General features: G+C 32.8%; 4 protein-coding genes across 4 annotated transcripts; 2 read left to right on the top strand and 2 right to left on the bottom strand.

The window, feature by feature from the left end:
- On the bottom strand, window positions 1-1,711 carry LOC137836426 (non-specific lipid transfer protein GPI-anchored 30). The gene is made up of 2 exons (XM_068645144.1): window positions 1,376-1,711; window positions 1-185 (listed from the first exon to the last, which is right to left on the bottom strand). The coding sequence occupies exons 1-2, from the start codon at window positions 1,698-1,700 to the stop codon at window positions 76-78; spliced, it is 435 nt and encodes a 144-aa protein (XP_068501245.1). The 5' UTR covers window positions 1,701-1,711; the 3' UTR covers window positions 1-75.
- Window positions 1,712-5,642: 3,931 nt separating this feature from the next.
- Window positions 5,643-6,623, top strand: LOC137838285 (uncharacterized). The gene has a single exon (XM_068647535.1). It carries the CDS (start codon window positions 5,643-5,645, stop codon window positions 6,621-6,623), a length of 981 nt encoding a protein of 326 aa, XP_068503636.1.
- A 7,982-nt stretch (window positions 6,624-14,605) lies between these two features.
- Window positions 14,606-15,631, top strand: LOC137838284 (protein FAR1-RELATED SEQUENCE 5-like; the record flags this gene model as incomplete). Its single annotated transcript, XM_068647534.1, has 1 exon — window positions 14,606-15,631. A coding segment is annotated over one exon (1,026 nt), but the record flags the coding sequence as incomplete, so codon positions are not given.
- A 1,084-nt stretch (window positions 15,632-16,715) lies between these two features.
- Window positions 16,716-17,369, bottom strand: LOC137838283 (uncharacterized). The gene is made up of 2 exons (XM_068647533.1): window positions 17,230-17,369; window positions 16,716-17,022 (listed from the first exon to the last, which is right to left on the bottom strand). Exons 1-2 carry the CDS (start codon window positions 17,367-17,369, stop codon window positions 16,716-16,718), a joined length of 447 nt encoding a protein of 148 aa, XP_068503634.1.
- Between the last annotated feature and the right edge of the window lie 3,842 nt (window positions 17,370-21,211).

Below are 21,211 nucleotides of genomic sequence, written 5' to 3'. Positions count from 1 at the left end.
TGTAAGAAAAACTTAATATATGAATTTATATATTAATTAATATCTGATATATTCCATTGGCAAAACTGATGCTGGTTATACACGTGCAATAATTGACCAAAAAAATATTATCATAAAAATTCCATTAGACACCCGCATAAATTCGGTTGCTGAGTTTCGTTCCGAGTTCGTTGGACCGGGTGAACCTGAAATAACAAATACCAAAATATGTTTTAGCCTTAGAAAATTACTCGGTGGAAAATAATATTAATAGTTAAAAACTATATAGTTTATATTATGATTTATTATTGATATTATTAAAATTCAAATTCTAAACTATAAATACACATTGTAGTGATCCGATGTTGATTGAAACATACTAACACATCTCAACGGACCTTTCATTATTATCTTCTTTTAATAACTATTAATTAATAGTTACTGAGTGTAAGTATGATTTTAAATTACTTATTTAAAAATTTATGAAACTTTTTACGTATAATTTTTTAAATATAATCTAAAACTGTTTATACTATTTACAACCTGTTTTTTTCATGTTTTAACCTTTTCTTTTATTTATCCCATCATATCCCATTGCTATGAACAATTAGTAGATATTAATAAAGGCTTTTACTTTAATTATAGTAATAATATTTTATATTTATTTCATACACCTAATTTATCAGACATTCAAGGAATGACATTACTATTTTATTTTTCATAGAAAATAAATATAACTTGTACTATTTTATTTATCTCTTTAATGAAAAACTTAGTTAAAACAAATATTTAATGCATTATTAATTTTATAAAAGAATAATAAGTTTGAAACATCATTTTCCTCCTATCATGTAAAGTGGAAAGGAAAAGGTATCTATTAAAATATGTGCATTAACCTTACTAGTACACACTTTCTAACACTCTAATCTATTAAGGTTTGTCAAAATTTACAAAATTTGTAGATTTCATGGTATATTTAACAACCATCTTTCTTACCTTTTTGCAATTTTCAATATGTTTTAATCAATGGAAAAAGTGTATATATTAAAAAGTGGAAAATTATTAAATAAAAATTAATATTAAAAAAAAAAATTACTATATTTATTAAATTATATAATATTTTTTAAAATTATAAATTTATTGGTATTTAAAATAATTTATATTATTAATAAAAATTTATAAATTAGTATTTAATTAACTATAACTTTAAAATCTAAAATCTAAATTAATTAATAACTAATGTTTTTGAAATAATATATAGTTTAATTTATATAGTAACTAATTTTTTTTTAATTTTTAAAATTAAGTTTTGTTTAAGATTTTTTTTTTTTTTTAGTGTTTATACAAATGTTAGACATCTCTTATAATATACAAAAGGATTAGAAGGAAAACATACTTGTGAGGCAAGACAATGGATTCACATGTTGGCCACATCTACCAGGCAATTGCTGAGCTTCACTGACATTAATACCAGCTTGTTCTGCTTGCCTTGTCCCTCTGTTAGTCACCAAGCTACACAGGCATTCTGCATCAGATTCAATCACTGATTTGAGAGGCTCACAGCAGCTATCAGGAGGGTTTTCACTGCCATTCAGGTAGCTTAGGCAAGGTGAAAGCTTGTCCAGGCAAGAGCTATCTTGAGCACTTCCTCTTGGGATACATTGCAGTAGGACAACAACTGCAATGCAGCACAGTGCCCTCAACATTGCTTCCATTTTCATTGATGCTTATACTTTTTTTTCTATGCCCTTATGAGTAGTATTTATATATGTGTGAAGATTTGAAATATAGAAGGAGAAAACAAAGTGATTTGAAAATGAAGTTGATGAGAAGTTGGTGATCAAACTTGTAGCGAATGGTTGACCCTTTTGGCCTTGGAAGCTTTTGAATGTGTGACTCAGAGATAAGAGGACGGTTCCACAGGTAATGTCACAGTTGGACAGGTGAAGCTACTTTCATTCTCAAGCTACACATATTCAAAGAAACTAATATACGTTGTTTATCTACCTAATTTCAAATAATATAATACACGTCTTTTATTCAAATAAATATATGTAAATTAAAGTTAATAATGTTGGAATCCGACTAGATAGAGAATATTTTATTGTATATAAGTGAGTATAAACTTCACCTCATTATGAGTTAGTTTTATGGAGTTGAGTTAGACTTAATGTCCAGTTTGTAATAAATATTAAATTTTAACTTATTACTTTTTCTATTTGTGTAGAAGTAATATAACTAAAAACAATATTAGTTTTATATCTTTCACTACTCTGTAAATAATTAAAGTTCCTACCAACCAATAAATCAATATTTTTTTGTTGAACATTATTTGGAATTCTTTAATTAATCCAGAGATATGTATTGGTCCTTTTGCATAGTTAATATGCTAAACTGCTGCAATAAAGTATAGCGCATATTTTACATTTCGGAGTACTTTTAAAAAATTTACAAAAATATTGAATAATTTATAAAAAAAAAGTAAAGATGTTTTAAGTTAAGACTTTACTATTTTCTAAATAATAAAATTCCTATTTTGAAACATATATTTTACTACTTTGAAATAATTTTGAAGTTATTTTAATATAATTTTTTTAGGTTAAACTATTGGTTACAAATTTAATTTTTTAAATAAAAAATAAAATAACATAATTATTGTTTTTGCTGGTTGACTTGCTCGCAGGTTGACTATGATGACAAACTCTAACTTCATCAGTTTCTTCACAAGTTCGTCTTATCTATTGCTGCTCTGGAATGTAGCTCCGTTGAAACAGAGGGAGCCCACCTGTTGATTGCACTCCGAACGATCAAGTCAATACAGGGCTTATAAGAATTTAAGAAGTAGTAAGTTTCAGTCTTAGAAATAGTGTACCTTTATCTGGGGTCTCAACCCCCTTTTATAGCTTACCTCTTGTAACAGTTTTCCATCTCGAGAATCTAATCTCAACTGAAAGCATACTCATCAGGAAAATATTATGTTCAAGGGCACACTCTCACAGTGCTGCAACGGAACTGAATCTTTCCTCTAGGGAGTGCATAAAATAATAACAGAATAACCATCAGGGTACCAACTAATGTACCAACATCAGGGGTCCAATCTGTTTACATAGGCACCCTCTACGTGGTACTACGCTATCTTTCATTATACATGCAACCTAACATCTATGTGCCCTAACACACATGGGTTTAGGTTTAAAATAAAACACTTACTTAACTTATACCACATACATACTAAGCGCACCCCTAGGTCCACAATTACCTTTCGCTAGTCGCCTAGCCTTAAAACAGGTATGGGAAGCATGTTTATAATATACGTGACATGTATCACAAAATATGACCAATAAATTTTGGGTAAATGATATTGTATCATGAGAGCTCTTGCTACATTTAATAAATGACCATGTGTTTCCTTTCAACTATACCATTTTGTTGTGGAGTATTGACACATGATGTTTGATGTACTATTCTTTTATTGACAAAGAAATTAGTCATGAAAAATTCAGTCCCAGATCACTTCTTATTATTTTTATTGTTGTCTCAAATTGTGTTTGAACAAAAACAACAAAATTTTCCAAAACCTAGACAACTTCAGATTTTTGTTTTAAAGGAAAAATTTGTGTACCTCGAATAGTCATCAACTATGGTCAAGAAATATTTATGGCCATGAATTGATGGTATTGAAGATGGTCCCCAAATATCTACATGAATCAAATCAAAATATTTTTTTGATTTAGATATACTAATAGGAAAAGAAAGTCTTTTTTGCTTTGCAAAATGACAAACATCACAAACAAAAGATTTGTTATATTTAACAAAAGGAAATTTATTCTTGATTACATCAATACATTTATTTGAAATATGACCTAATCGAAAATGCCAAAGGGTTTCTAGATCACTGACATTAACAATATTGATGATGTGTAGATTTGATGGGTTTAATTTGAAGTTTCTGGTAAGATTGGATCCTGAGTATATAAAGTTTATCTTGCATCTTAGCAGAACCAATTATTTTTCAAGGATTTTTTGTCTTGGATGTGACAACCATTAGAATCAAAGGTAAGAACATAAGATAGTTTATCAATCAATTTTGTTACTGAAAGAAGATTAAAGGTGAAGGAATATATAAAACATTGTCTATGACATGATCTCGATTGAGCAAAAACTTCCAGAATAATTGGCAATGACTTTATTACCATTTGATAATTTAACAAAAATAGGATGAATTTGTTGATATGAAGCGAAATAAGTTAAGGATGAACAAATGTGATCAGTAGCACCACTATCAATAATCCAAGAACTAAAGGAACAAATAAAGTTATTATCAGTTTGTGTTGTCATGTTGGAAGGAATAACAGAGACTTGACTAGAAACATTGTCACTGGATTTGACCTGTTGTAAAAGACCTAACAATGTTTGATACTGCTCAGGAGTAAAACCAATTTGTTGAGACTCTACTTCTGACTTTGAAAATTGTCTCTCTTGTTGTGTAACGAGAAAGCAAACTCTATTCAAGGATGAATTATCTGATGAATAACATGGTAAGGTGAACAAAGATCTTGTGAGGGATCAACAACTTCACCCATATATAAATGTAGCAACCAGAGCTGAGCTCTGATACCATATTAGAAAGTGGACTTTAAGCCTAACTCAGCCCCATAAAACCGGCTTATGGGGTGAGGTTTGCACCCACTTATATACTATGAAAGACTCTAATCTCTAGTCGATGTGGGATCTCCAACAATTTTTAAGTGGAGTCTTAATGGACTTTTACTCCTTGCTTCCCTATAATCTTATAAATATAAACATTTTGCAAGAAGTTTGAGGTATGAATTTTGAAAGAAAATTGAGTTTTCTCTTTGTGAGAACTTTATGGAGTTCTAAGTTATAAGGACCTAAAATTGATCTTATCATGATAGCTAATGGTGATTAACCTTTATGACTTATCCCTCACATTCTCATCTTTCTTGAGTGTGACTTTAATATTCTCCCCCAACTAAATATCAGAACATATCCCTTTCGTTTTCTCTTCAGTTGGTATTAGAGCTTTGCCTCGTGATTCAATGAGATTTTTTTTTACTTTCAAATTTTTTTGGACATATGGAAAGTACTAGTGCTAAAATATCTTATTAACTTAATGCATATCATAAATTGTTTGTTGATGATTTTGTTACAAATAGAGAGGAAATTGAAAGAGAACTTTGAGGAGAGAAGAAGAGAAAATAAAGAGCAAAGATATAGAGGTATTGGAAAAGAAATTATGTTATTGTGATAAGAGAAAGAGATGGAGGAAAATAAAAATAGAGAGATAGTAGAAAACAAAATTAGTGAAGAAAAAGAAACTAAAGAGAAGGATTTGAGAAAAAGGAATTGAAGAGAATGAGTTGAGAGGACTTTTAGGTTTAATTGGTTGAAAAACGATAACTTTGAAGCTGCTAGAATGTGGAGCATAGGAAAGGAACTTGGGTTTTCCTTTAATGGTGACGAGGAAATTGTTATTAGCAAGTTAAAATCTTTGGAAAATCGAGATAGCGACAAACAGCAGGTTGTTGGGAAGGAGACCAGTGTTTCAGATGATGAAGGTTGTTAGTCTGAATATAAGAAGGTTAGGAGGGGGTATTAAACGAAAATATATTAAAGATTTGATCAGCAAAGAACAGGCAGATATGATTTGCTTACAAGAGACTAAATGTGACGAGATTAGTAAGGAGTTGGTTTTTCATTTGTGGGGATCTAATGATATTGGGTGGATTGAAGTTGGTGCTAGAAATAACACAAGAGGGATCATAACTATGTGGAGAAACAACCAATTTCAACTCGTCAATTCTGTCAAAGGCAACAATTTCTCTGCTGTTGAAGGGGTGTGGAAGGGCGGTGGAGGGGTTCAGGTTGTAATAGTTAATGTTTATAGACCAAGCTTGTTGGAGGAAAAGAAGGTTCTATGGAAAGACATCAGTGAGCTCAGACGACGCCAGAATAATAGGGTGTGGTGCATGATTGGAGACTTTAATTTTGTTAGGAGACAGGAAGAGAGAAGGAGTCTGTTTTCAGCGTCAGACTACAACATAGATGTCAGAGGGTTTAATGAATTTATTGAAAACTCTGAGCTTGTGGATGTACCGATGGTAGGGAGAAAGTTTACTTGGTACAAGCCGAACGGGTCAGTTAAAAGTAGAATTGACAGGGTCTTAGTGTCCAGGGAATGGTTGGATGTGTGGTCGGATTGTAAACAATTTGTGTTAAGCAGAATTGTTTCTGATTATTGCGCTTTAGTGTTTAAGGTCTCAAAAGTGGATTGGGGTCCAAAACCGTTCAGAAGTTTGGATGCGTGGCAGAGTGATGGGAGGTTTAAAGATTTTGTCAGGAGCAAGTGGCATAGTTACGAGGTACAGGGGGGAGGCATGTTTGTGTTTAAAGAAAAATTGAAAAATCTTAAGGCTGATTTAAAAATATGGAATAGGGAGGTCTTTGGTTATGTGAACCTTGAAGGGAATAAATTGGTCAAGAAAGTACAAGAGTTGGACGCAAGGGATGATGAAAGTGATCTAAACGAGCAGGGAAGGGAGGAGAGGCGAGTGTTGCTAGATGAATACAGTTGGTTCCTTTTTAAGCAAGAGGCTATTTTGAAGCAGAAAGCTCGTCATTAGTGGTTGCAACATGGGGATCTCAATACAAGTTTTTTCCATTCGGCTGTTAAGTGGAGGAGGGCGAGAAATGGCTTAAATGGAGTTTTTGTGGATGGCATGTGGTGTGATAATACAGAGGTGGTAAAGGATAAGGTTAGGAATTTTTTAAATCTCAGTTTGATGAAGTTGAGGGGGTTCCTGTCAAGCTGGATAATGTTGCTTTCAGCTTAGTTTCTGGGGAGGAAAATAGAATGTTGGTCGAAGATATATCTGAAGAAGAAGTTAAATTTGCAATATGGAGTTGTGAAAGCTCGAAGAGTCCTAGTCCCGACGGGTTTAACTTTGGTTTTTTAAAGTTCTGTTGGGAGATTTTCAGAAAAGATGTTCTGAAGGCAGTGAATGAGTTTGCAGATAGAGGAAGTAGGCCCAGAGGGTCAAATGCGTCTTTCATCTGTTTGGTTCCCAAGATAGACAATCCGTAGCAGCTAAGTGACTTCAGTCCTATCTCTTTGGTAGGTTGTTTATACAAAATTGTCTCTAAGGTTTTGTCTCTTCGGTTGAAGAAGGTGATGAGTAAGTTGATTGATTCCAGACAATCTGCTTTCTTGGAAGGAAGGGGCATATTGGATAGTGTCCTCGTGGCAAATGAGGTTTTAGAGGAGGTGAAGTGAAGGAAGAAAAGTTGTGTTTACTTTAAAGTTAATTACGAGAAGGCCTATGATTCTGTAAGCTGGGAGTTCTTATTTTACATGCTTGGAAGGTTAGGCTTCTGCGAAAAATGGATCAGATGGATAAAATCTTGTTTGGAATCCTCTGTGTCGGTGCTTGTAAATGGGAGTCCTACCTCAGAATTCTGCCCAAAGAGGGGTCTACGTCAAGGTGACCCTCTTGCGCCTTTCTTGTTTCTCATTGTGGCAGAAGGATTGACAGGTGTTGTAAGGATAGCTGTTGAGAAGAATCTGGTGGAGAGTCTGGAGGTTGGGGTACGAAAGGTTAAGGTAAACATGCTTCAATATGCGGATGATACTCTGTTTTTATGTGAAGCGAATTTTAAATCGGTCTGCAATCTGAAGGTTATTCTGCACTGTTTTGAATTAGCCTCTGATTTGAAGGTTAATTTCTCGAAAAGTAGAATTGGAGGGGTGGGGGTTGACCACATCGTGATCCAGCAATATGCTGCAATCCTTAATTGCGAAGTAATGAAAACTCCTTTCAAATATTTGGGGTTGCTTGTGGGGGGAGTCACAAGAGAGTCTCGTTCTGGGACGGTGTGTTAGAAAGAGTTAAGAGCAGGTTGGGTAGATGGAAAGGCAGATTTCTCTCGATGGCAGAGAGAGTGTGTCTTATTAAGCCGGTGCTTTCTGCTATTCCGTTGTTCTATTTATCCATGTATAAACTGTCTGTTGTTGTGTTAAAGGAGTTTGAAAAGGTACAGAGAAGGTTTTTATGGGGATGGGGAAATGAAGGAAGGAAAGTAGCATGGATCTCGTGGAAAAAGGCTTACGAGCCTAGAGAAGCTGATGGTCTTGGAATTTTGAATTTAAGGTTTTTCAATGCGGCACTGCTGGGAAAGTGGATTTGGCGTCTAGAGACTAAGAAGGATGGTCTGTGGAAGGAAATTCTTGAGTCTAAATATGGAGGCTGGAGAAATTTGCAAGAACAAAGGAGTAATGCTAAGGATTACAGCTGGTGGAGAGACTTGAAGGGGGTTTGGGGATGGAGGAATGGAGGAATGGGGTAAATCCTTTGAGAATTGTTGCGAGCGGAGAGTGGGAGACGGGAAAGATGTCTTGTTTTGGAAAGATGTTTGGGTGAGATCTGAAAAGTAAATTTCCAAGATTGTTTTCTTTGTGTGGGAATAAAGAAGGTAGTTTACAGTCTTGTGGGGAGTGGAAGTTACTCTGGAGGAGAGGTCTGTTTGATTGGGAAATCTGCCAGGAAGTTCAATTGTTACAAGAAGTGCATGGAAAGATCCCTATCTTGAATTCTGCAGATAGTCGAGTTTGGAAGGTTGGTAAGGTAGTGATTTTTCAATAAAATCTGCCTATGCTTTTTTAAGAGACCCTGTTGAGTGAAATAGTGTGTTTGTCTCCCTCTGGAAGACTATTGCTTTGCCCTCAGCATAGGTTACCGCTTGGAGGGTGTTGATCAATTCGATTGCCACAAAAGTTAACTTGGAAAGACGTGGGGTTTTGGTTGATACCAATCTATGTAGTTTTTGCAGGATGGCAGTGGAGTCGACAAAACACATATTTTTTTATTGCAAGATTGCTTGGTTAGTGTGGAATAAGTGTCATGCATGGTTAGGGATTGCGTCGGTTGATCATGTTGATCCAACTACTCACTTCTTGCGTTTTAATTTGCTAAATGCTCATGTCCAGGTAAATGTTGTTTGGAATTGTGTTTTGATTGTTGTAGTTAGTGAATTATGGAAGCACAGAATAAACATATTTTCCAAGGAGGGGGTGATTGACCTTTCGAAAGTGTTCACTTTAGCATAATTAAAGGCTTGATCTAGGATAATATCTAAAACTGTTGAGTTAGACTTAATGTTCACTTTTTAATAAATAAAAATATTAAATTTTAACTTATTACTTTTGTATTTGTGCTAGAAGTAAAATAATTAACAACAACATTAGTTTTATATCTTTCACTACTCTGTAAATAATTAAAGTTCCTACCAACCAATAAATCAATAATTTTTTGTTGAACATTATTTGGAATTCTTTAATTAATCCAGAGATATGTATTGGTCCTTTTGCATAGTTAATATGCTAAACTGCTGCAATAAAGTATAGCGCATATTTTACATTTCGGAGTACTTTTAAAAAAATTACAAAAATATTGAATAATATAAATTATAAAAAAACGGTAAAGATGTTTTAAGATGAGACTTTACTATTTTTTAAATAATATTTTGAAACATATATTTTACTACTTTGAAATAATATTGAAGTTATTTTATTATAATTTTTTTTAGGTTAAACTATTGGTTACAAATTTAATTTTTTAAATAAAAAATAAAACATAATTATTTTATTAGAAATCACTGTCGTATAAGACGATTTATCTATATTTAATAATGTATTTTAAATTTATCTATTTTTGTAGTTTAAAAAATACTCCTTGAACCTAAAAAATCTGAGTGGTCTATAGTGAAGTACTTATTAGTAATTTACATTTCATATTTTTTTTATGAAAGAGATTGATATAACAAGAAGACAACTTCAATACAATCAGAATGTTAATGACATCAAAACTATAGACAAAAGTATATTATTTACTTTATTGTATATAACTTCAAAATTTGAATATTTGAAGATAGAACTTTTTAGCGTTGCAGATTCCATTATCACAAATCAGAATTTGGCTTTTCGATATTGAATTCTAGACTTGTTTTTTCAATTTCTCTTTTGCAAATTTAAAAAAAGGGAAAAAGATAACAAGTTAAGTGGTAAAGAAATACAAGAAAAGAAGTTGAGGGAAAAGGAAATTCAAGAAAAAAATATTATAGAAGAAAAGAGAAAAGGAGAAATAAACACACAAAAAAGACCAAAAAGAAGGAAATGAAAAATAATACTAAAGAAACATGAGAAGATAAAGAAACACAAAAAGGTGAATCATTCATGTTCTCATGATGGTAAATAATGATGCATATAATGGAAATTAAAGACAACACTAGTGAAAGTTAATTACTAATGGACATTAAATGTTAACGAGGATGAATGTGGAACTTAGAGGGCCTTACATAATTTGGCCTATAAAAGGATATGCTTGAAATACAATCGAGGGAGATGGAGATATATGAATTTTGAAAGAAAATTGATTTTTCTCATTGTGAGAACTTTATGGAGTTTTGAGTTATAAAATCCCAAATTTGATCTTATCGGGGTACCTTGTGACAACCAATCCCAATGACTTATCACTTACCTTCTCATCTTTCTTGAGTTTATCCTTTCCTAAACTAAATATTAGAATATCTTAGTAACATGATACATAATTACACCTTGATATGTGCATTGAGGTTGAAGGTAGTACAAGTTATTTAGTGTTGTGCCATCGAGAAAGCCCTAAGCAAAGCCATTTTTTGAAATAACTTGGTGATTCTCTAAACAGAGAGAAACAATTTTGACAAATAAACTCTTTTAAAACAAGTAAAAGAAGTTAAGTAGTTTTAACCTATTGATACTAAATCAATCGATTAAAAACACTTAGCAGTTTTGGAAATAAAAACATTTTGTGGGGTGGACTTCGATCATAAAGCATTGGAAAGAAACAAACACAAGTACATCAAAATTTACCTAGACACACAGTGCCTTCAATTCTTCAATGTATGATTTGGAAACGTCAAATGAAGCTTTGATCTTCAAGGTCAACATCACTCCACACGTTGTCCAAGGTTCAAGAAATTGTTGCTTAATGCACTTTGTGATAGCCTAGGAAGCAACCCTAGATGGAACAAATGTAATTACAATGAGATGATGAAGCAAACATTGGTATATAACATACAATGAATTATTAAAATTGAAATTAAATATTGTCTTTGACCATAAGGTTGATCACGAAGAGTCAGATCATCTTCAACTACTGAACCAACATCAATATTAGTCGATGATGGAATCACAAGAGCAAAGGATACAACTATTATTGGTCAGTTGACCGTCAAAAGGGGATGGAGATGCAAATTTTCTAGGTTGTGCATAAGTAGTGGGTGGAGTTGGGGCTAGGGTAAACAAGGATGGTGTAGCAATACCAAAAGTAGAAGAAGGGGCTACAATAGATGGGGTGATAAGGCTCACGTTGTAATGAACTTTCAAAACAAATTCCTCCCTAAATATGCAATATAGAGGCTAATCTAGGTCAAATAAGACACACATCATACCTATCCACCACTTATTATTCTCCATAAGAAAGTTAAGATTGTGTGATTTTTAATTTAAGGAATTAAAAACAAAAGAAAAAATAGAAATTGAATTAAAAGCAATAGAAACGAATCAAAAAACGAAAACTAGAAGATAGAAAGAAAATGAAAACTGAAAACAGAGTTAACCAAAAATAGAAAACAAAATTAACAAAATTAAACAATTACTAGTAACTGAAATGAAATTGAAAACTGATAGAAATCAAAAAATGAAATTAAAATGAAGGGAGAAAAGGAAATTACAATTAACAATAAAAACATGAAACAAAAATATAAGAGAAAGAAAATATAATGTGATAAACGGTAACAAGCAATGCGAATTGAACAAACATAATATTGAATAAAAAAATAACAATCTAATTTCAGAAACAGAAAGTAAAATGTAAATGGATTCAAGAAATGTAAAAACTCAAGTGAGAATTGGTTTTACCCAGTTCTCCTGAAGCTTGAATACAAGAAATCCAAACAATCGCCTAGTTCTTGCGTTTAAAAATGAAAATACAATTCAATCGAATTATACAACCATAGACTTACAATTCATAATCAAGAAATGCAATATTTAAGGATCAAGGTTACATAATGAACTCAAAGCAACCAATTGATCTACACATTGCTTGCTTGAGGTATTACGATTCAAAAATTCATAATTCTCAACAATTCAAAGAATAGAAACTTAAAAAGAAAGCAAAACTGTAAACGACAAAAGAAGAAAGAATAGTGAGTGAAAGTTCTTCCAGAAGTATGCAAATAAGAGAAGAATTCCATTGGACAAATTGAAAACTAAAGACGAAAACTAACTGAATAAATATAAACTGAAAACTATACGTAAAAGTAAAAAACTAAAGCTTATCTCTCAGAATGAAAATCCTACTCATAATCTAATTACCTATCTATCTATCTATCTATCTATCTATATATATATATATATATATATATATATATATATCCCATTTTTAAGGTCAACAATATAAAAAAATTATATAAACAAAACTATGCGTTCTGCCTAAACTTGTACAATTTATTAAAAATGGCTTCAAACCCAAACACCACGTTGTCCAAATTGAAGCTTTGGGAAGTAAGGAGTTCCATGCAAAAAGAATCAGTTGAAAAGAATATATGCAAAAAAAAAAATATATGAACCCAACAATATACAATGGTCAGTGTAAAAAGAAACACAAAAATACAGTAGAAAAATAAAAAATATAGTCAATATTTAGAAAGACTCCTATCTATTGCTGAAAATACAAATACATGCTAAATGTAAGAAATAAAGAAACAATAAACACTTAAAAGATGCAATTAGACTATAAATGTGAGTATCAAATATGAGTGTTCAAATAACTCAAAGTTAAGTTTTTGCCCTCTCAAGCAAAAGGGAAGAAAAGAAAACAAACCAAAAATTTCAATGGATCTGATAAACAATCAATCAAATTTTTAAAGAATCAAAACAATCAAGAGTATATTCCAAACATAAAAGTAAGCAAGAACTTCAATCAAATTAAATTATGGATCGAAATTGGTAAAAATAAATTCTCACAAGGATATGTGTGTCACATATTTTCTCAAGTGTTTTGGTTAATATTTTCACTCAAGGCACATAATGAAAGTAAACATTACCATAGTCTTCAAGAGCTTCTAATTTTCATTACTCAAAATATATGCATCTAAAAATGACAATGACTTCAATTAACCTTGTAATGTGGTCAAGGTAAAGGTAGGATAAAAGAATGAACACAAAGCTATAAACCAAAGAGAAAAAAAAAAGGAGTAATGAGGAATGAATTAAAATAAGTATATGGTAACCAAAAACTCAATATTCACTCTTTTTCCTTTTCCATCCATTTTTCTTTACTTTTTCATATCAAACCCCGTATGTTTTAAATTTTTTCTCATTTCTCATGCTTTCGTCTCTTTTCAAGTTACTTCCAATAAAGTCATAATGCATCAAAACCTCAATATACATCAAATTATCAAAAAGGTCAAGGTAACACCCTCACTTATTTTTAACCAATCCTCAAATTACAAGGTTGGACATATAATGGTTTTTCAGTTTCAGAACTTATAATGAACTAAAACAACATAAAAAAAAAAGGTTAATAAGGCTTAAATGAGTGTACACGTGAAAATACTGCAAGGTAGGTCAACATGACTAAGTAGTTGAAAATCAAATAAGACCTAGATCATATCAATTGTGCATGTGAGCGAGTGGTAGAAAAGGGAGTCAAGTGAACTTCTAGAAACCTACCAATATGAGGGAACCTCAAAAAAAAAACTCAAATTTCACCAAGGTGTATATTATACCAAAAGTGATCCAAAACCTTATTTTCATAAAAAAAAACTAATTGTCAACACTTAATTTTGTCCGTGTAAATAAAATTTTGTTAAAATATACATGTTCAATTAATTTGAAAAACAATGAAAAAAATTATTTTACTAAAAATAATAAAAATCATAAATTTAGAGAATTTAAAAAATAATAATAAAGTTTTAAAAGTAAAAACACTAACAAATAAAATTAAATAAAAAAATTACAAAACAAAAATAAAACAATATTATTTTATTTTTTGAAAACTATATTTTATCTTTTTATTTTCGTTTTTTATAAAATAAATAAATAAATAAAAATAAGCAAACAAAGATACTGGGCCAATCCTTTTTACATTTCATTTTTTTAATAAAGGCTTCTTCTTCCTGCACCCCACAATTTAAAATATCCCAAAATTAACCTTGACCTATAATTTGAAAAGGGGCACCGTGCTGGGCTTCCTTTGTCATTGTTCATCTTCATCATTGAATATCAACTGTTGGTGGAGGGTCTTTGTAATTGTTCGAAGCAAGGTGGATGAGTACGCAACGTTGCCGAAGTATTGTTTTGGTTGTAGAGGTAAGGGTTAAGTTTTTTTAGGAGCATGGTGGTTATGGAGATTTCAGGGTTACCAGATATTGGGATCCAGTAATGTATTACAGATTCATGAATTCAGAATTTATTGAATTGTATTTTTTGGATGAGGGGGTATTCCGAAAGTTAACTTTTCATCAATTGTTGTTTTCCGGATTGCTGAATCCGGAAGCCTAAATTGTATTACGTACTCGGGATGAGCTCCTAAAGTGGGTTAGCAAAGTTGCGTTTCACTTTGGTTTTGTTATTGTGATATTGAGATCGGATACTTCAACTGGCCAACGAGGAAGGAAGACATTTGTATTATTAGGTTGTGAGAGAGGAGGTAAATATAGACGATATAAGAAGGATTTACAGGTTACTGAGAGTGGAACTAGGAAATGTGGTTGTCCTTTCAGATTACGAGGGTATCCAGTAAAGAGTGGTGAAGGATGGATATTGAAATTAATTTGTGGGTCTCATAATCATGAGTTGGCAAATACATTGGTTGGTCATCCATATGTTGGTAGGTTCTCATATAGTGAGAAATCAATGCTTATGGACATGACAAACAGTTCGGTGAAGCCTAGAAATATTTTGCTAACAATGAAAGAGCATAATGAGAAAAATATGACCACAATAAAGCAAGTTTATAATGCACGATATTTGTACAAAAAATCAGTACGAGGTGATAGAACTGAAATGCAACAATTGATGATGTTACTTGAGCGAGGTATGTATGTCCATTGGTTTAGGTTTGAAGAAGGAACAAATGTTGTTCAAGATTTATTTTGGACACACCCTGATTCAGTGAAGCTATTGAATTCCTTTAACATTGTATTGATGATGGATAGTACGTACAAAACTAATAGGTATAGGATGCCCTTGTTTGAAGTTGTTGGTGTTACATCAACGAGATTGACCTTCAGTGCTGCATTTATGTTACTTGCATCAGAACATCATCATAACTTTGTATGGGCCCTTGATAAACTGAAAGGTTTGTTTTTGAGAGTTGATTCATACCCAAAGGTTGTGGTTAGTGATAGAGATATTGCACTAATGAATGCAATACATGTTGTGTTTCCCAAAACTGTTAATTTGTTATGTCGTTTTCACATTGATAAAAATGTTAAAGCAAAATGTAAAATGATTGTTCATCCAAAAAAGGCATGGGATCAAGTGATGGAATCTTGGGGAGCTATTGTTGATTGTGAAAATGTAGAGTCCTAAGAACATCGTGTCGAGACATTTAATGTTTTTTGTTCACCATGACCTATATTTACCGAGTATGTGATTAGTTATTTGTTAAATCCAGATAAAGAAAAGTTTGTTAAGGCTTGGACGGATAAGGTCATGCACTTAGGCAACACGACAAGTAATAGGGTTTACCGAAATTCTACCGGATTCTATAATATGGAATGTGAAAGAGGATTTACGGAAACAAAAATTCATAAAGAAAACGGATGTTCAAATCCGAAAATATGAAACTTTACTTACCTTTGTCAACAACACTCTAAATCACAAGAGAGATGTTTGAGATTTGGAAGGAGAACGAGCTTTTGATTGAAAGTGTCGCGCTGCTATTACCAAGAACCAAACAATGACGTAGCATGCGCTCACGAACGACACTCATCTACACTTTTTAGGGTTTTATTGGGTTAAGGTTAATTTTGGGATTTTAAAAATTAATAAGGGTAATTTTGTCTTTGCATAAGAGTGTGGGGTGCATGAAGAAAAACAAAGGGGTACATAAAGAAACTGCCTTTAATAAAACAAAAAAAGGTAAAAAAGAGAAAAACAAACCATTTTGGGTCGAGCCCGTTTAATCCCAAAAAAAGTTACAACAAAAAATGTAGGAGTTGTGGAGGCTGAAAAAGAAAAAAAAAAGGACACATGTGGTAGCTGCACATTGGAGAGCAAATCTAAACAAAAAAAGAGAGGAAAAAATATAACATCGAAACAAAAAGCATGGAGGCACAAGGCAACGAAAAAGTGAAGAAAGCAGATAGAGTGAGAAGCATTGAGGAGCGACAACTGCAACCAAAAAACAAACGAGCAGCATAAAAAAATCTTACAACATCTTTTTTATAGCTAATTACCCACTTCAGCTACCAACAGGAAAAACATAATAACTAAAGGTTTTATTCGGTAATAAATCCTCCCTTTCACCAGAATCCTTATCCTCAAAAATTAAAATCTAAAACTTCTTGAAATCATAAAAAAACTCCCATATAGCATCTTCAGGTGGTGCTTCCATTTGACAAGGACTTTGGTTACAACTTTATTTTTTAATAGTCATTCAATTAAGAATTAATTATGGTTCTTTGATATTCAATCCATCTACAGGAATTGAAATCGATGTCCCAACTTCCTCCACATATCTTTTGAGTTGCAAGACATGAAACACATTATGAATTTTAGAATGGAAAAGGAGTTGGAGTTTATATGCCATTGTTCCCATCTTGTCGTCAATTTGAAATGGACCGAAGTACTTCAATGCCAACTTAGCATTCTTTTGAAAAGCTACATAAGTTTGTCGATAAGGATGCAACTTCACATACATCATGTCACCAATTTCAAATGTTCTATCACTCTTGTGTTTGTCAACTTGTTGTTTCATCCTGTTATGTGCATTTTTCATGTGAAACTTAATCAACTTCAATGCTTCTTCTCTCTTCTACAAGCTTCTATCAACCAATTATATTCTAGATTCACCTAGCAAATAAGGAAGATAAAGTGACGGTTGTTGGCCATACACTACTTCGTAAGGACTGAATTTAATGGTATTGTGGTAGGTAGTATTATACCACCATTCAACCAAAGCTAACCATTTAGACCAATCTTGAGGAACATCTATACACATGCACCGCACAAAAGTCTTTAAACCTTTGTTAACAATCTCAGTTTTCCCATCCATTTGAGGATGATAGGCAATAGACAATTGAACCTTCACATCTTGAAAAGCCATTAAATCCTTCCAGAAATGACCTGAATGGCCACCAGCAGTAGTAGAATGTAACAAAAGAAGAATGTCCCTTCTCAAAACTGCATCTTAGCATACCGCCAATCAATATTTTCTGCATAGAATACCTTGCCACCATGTATAATGTTTATGAGTTTGCTACCTTAGATTTTATATCCTGTATGAGTTGTTGTAAGAGAGTCTTATGCTGCCATGATAATTTAATTTTGTCCATCAAATCGCCGTCAGGAGTGAAAGTAGTGATAACATTGTTTTCCACTATATCTTTTTCTAAATAATGCATCTGTAACCACATTTGAATGACTCTGTTTGAATTCAATAGAAAAATCAAACTCCATGATTTTGACCAACCATTTTTGTTGGAAGGGTGTGATCAATCTTTGACTGAATATGTACTGAAGACTTCTATGATTCGTATTTATAATGAAGTCTGAATTAGTAAATAATGCCTCCACTTTTGTACAACAAAAACTAATGCTAACAATTCTTTTTCATAAGTGGATAAAGATTGTTGCTATAAATTTAACACTACTAATAAAGGTTATAGGATGTGTTCTTGCATTAAAACAACCTCAATACTTGTACTTGAAGCATCCACCTCAACAACAAATTCTTTGGAAAAATTTGGTAAAGCAAAGAGCACTCACCAAGCTAACTTTCAAATCATGAAATGCAGCCTTAACTTTTGCATACCAACATAAACTATTTTTCTTTAACATATTTGTTAAAGGTCTAGCAATACTTCCATATCCCTTCACAAGAAATCCTCACAATTGTTTAACTGTTTTTGGCATTGGCCACTGTAGCACAACTATAATTTTTTTCTAGATTGGTGGCTACTCCTTGTTTAGAAATAAGGTGACCCAAGTATTCAACTTTTTCCACTCCAAAATAGCATTTAGATCTTGTTGCAAATAGAGAATGTTGTTGCATAGTCATCAACACTTGTTCTAGATGAGTCACATGATCTTCCAAAGTGTTGCAGTAAATCAAGATATCATCAAAGAATACTAACAGACTCCTTAGGAACTTGCTAAATACCTCATTAATTAACCCTTGAAATGTTGTTGGAGCATTGGTTAGGCCAAATGGCATAACCAAATATTCAAAATGTCCAACATGTGTCTTAAAGGTTGTTTTATGGATATCAGTTTTATCCATGTGAACTGAATTGTAGCCTGCTCTTAGGTCAATTTTTCAAAATAGAGTTGATCCATGTAGCTCGTCTAGGTGGTCATCCACTAGAGGTATGGGAAATCTATCCTTCATAGTTTGTTAGTTAAGGTCCCTATAATCAACACAAAATCTCCATGTCTCGTCCTTCTTGCCCACTGGTGTGAGTTGATTTTAGATTGACACATTTTAGATGTTTCACTTTTATTTATGCTTTTTGGATTAGTAAAATATGATGAGAACTCAAATAAGATTTCCATTGGACACGAACTTAACCAAGTGGTTAAGTAAGTGTGAAGGTTCTTTTCTAGAGAACAAAAGGGAAAAACACAATATAAAGGTGGAGATGATGATTGCGGAATTGAAACATTAAAATATGGCAAAGACAATATATTTATTGAATTTAAAATAAGGAAGACGAGAATACAAATGAAGGGAAAGGGAGTAATGGAAGAAAGGAAAAGATAAAAATTAAGGAAAGCTTATGGAGAATAGAGAGGATGATCACGCCACTTGGAATGGTGGGAAGTTCCAAGATGGGTGGTGAAGAGTCCCCACTTAGAGTATGCTCTCACAAGACAATACCCAAACTTTAGGAGAAACACTCACTAAACACTCAAGTAGAGTTTTCTTACTATATTAATTAAATATGTAAATACAAGAGGCAAGAAACTCTATTTATAGGAAAGAGTGTCTTGGAAAACAAGAGAGAAGGAAGGGGGCAACATTTCCAAGACTTCTAGAACTTAGGTAAAGCCTTGGAATGTCACACATTTAGGAGTGTTTCTAGAAGGTAGGTTGACCTAAAAACCTAGGGTGACACATGGAGTGAAAATGTGCTTGACACAAGCCCAATTTATATTAAGTACACCCTAATCTACTGAAATTAAAAATAATGAAATTAGATGGTGCTCAAATCCAATTATGTGGGTTCTGCTCCTGGTAATCCTTTGAGGAATAATAGGCTCTAAAGCAATGGCTATGGACTAATCCTAATCTAGCCCTGAGTCCTGTGTCATGCTCCTAATCATCCTTTTAGAAGGTTAGGCTAGCTCAGTGGTTCCATCACCCACCAAGACTATTGGACTAGCATCAAAACTGGTGTTGTTTTGAATAAAACCACTTTTGAGATATTCTTGAACCAGTCTGTCAATAATGTCTTTTATTGTTTAACATATCTATAGAGTCTTTCTTTTAATTGGAATTGCTTCATAGATTAAGGGAATTTGGTGGTCGTGACCAACTACTTTTGGTGGTAAGGTGGTTGGCTCCAAAAAGATATTTTGGAATTTAATCAACAATTCAACAATATGGACTATCTCCTGATTGGTAGAAGTATGAGTTGTTAAAGAATGCATAAGTGTGTCAACCTGTTGATCACATACATGGATCATAGATAGATGCACTTTACAATCTTTTGTTTTCTCCAACTGTTTTCTTCTCAAAGTTTTCAATCCTTCTTTAGAAGACCCATGCAACACAAACTTTCTTCCTCTAACTGAAAACTACATTGTTAATTTTTCAAAGTTCCAAGTAATATCACCCAGGGTGATTAATCATTTTATTTTGAGAAGCAGGTCACAACAACCCAATGGAAGTAATAACATATCATAAGTAAAAGCAGTCTCTTGAATAGTCCAAGAAAAATATTTTACCATAGAATTTATAGTGACCTTAGCCCCGTCTGCAACCACCACTTTCAAAGGAGGAATTTCTTCAAGCAACCCATTTTGGTAGCCCATTGAACATGGAGAAAATTGTGAATGCTTCCACTGTCTATAAGGATGTGCATTGGTCTCTTCTTGAAATAGCAGTTATTCTCATTGTTTTAAAATTTGCAACACTCGCAAGAGCATTAACAGAAATGTGAGAGTCGAAAGAAGGTCCCCGATCAGTGATAGAATCCTGATATGAGTCATCCTCCTTCGTTTCTGATGACCTATCGTCATTGACTTCTAAAACATGAATTTCTAATTTTTTATGTATTAAAGCATGTGCAGGCATAAAAGGTTCCTCACAGAAATAGTAAAGACCCTTTGATTTTTTTTCACTCATAAATGTTGGCATGAGGCTTCTATAGGGTTGCTTATTGATTTGTGTTTTGGTTTTGGTAGACAGAATATCCCTTTTGTTGGAAGAAGGAAAAGATAGGAGGGGCTTAGTTACTGTTCTTAGAATATTTCAAGAATTGTTTGGGTGGAAGCAACGTTTGCAGCAGATTCATATAAATGTCTATTGAGAAGCCTTCAACATGGTGGTTGGCTGGAACATTCAAACCATTATTTGACTGTCATGTTTTAACCCACTAAAAAAAATGATCTTATATTATTCTGAAAGTTGCAACCTAGAAACCACTACCAGACAATCAACCTATCAACTAATCCTGTCTCTCGCAGTCGTATGAGATCAGCCATCAGATTATTGTAAATACCTCCCAATTGTTCGGTCAAAATTTTCTTAATGCTTGTCCAAACAGGGAGGTTGTCAAGGGAAAGAGATTGAACCATAGATGTGTGTCATTGTAAGGCTTTTCCTTCAAGATTAACAACAATAAGCTTCGTTTTAACCTCTTCAGGCATTCCATCAATGGAAAAATAAGTTTCACAATGGTAAATCCATTGCTTCACGTAATCACCATTTAAGTGGGGAAATTC

Source organism: Phaseolus vulgaris, chromosome 4, assembly GCF_000499845.2.
Source record: "Phaseolus vulgaris cultivar G19833 chromosome 4, P. vulgaris v2.0, whole genome shotgun sequence".
Lineage (NCBI taxonomy): Eukaryota > Viridiplantae > Streptophyta > Magnoliopsida > Fabales > Fabaceae > Phaseolus > Phaseolus vulgaris.
This window is presented reverse-complemented; position numbering and strand designations above follow the sequence as displayed.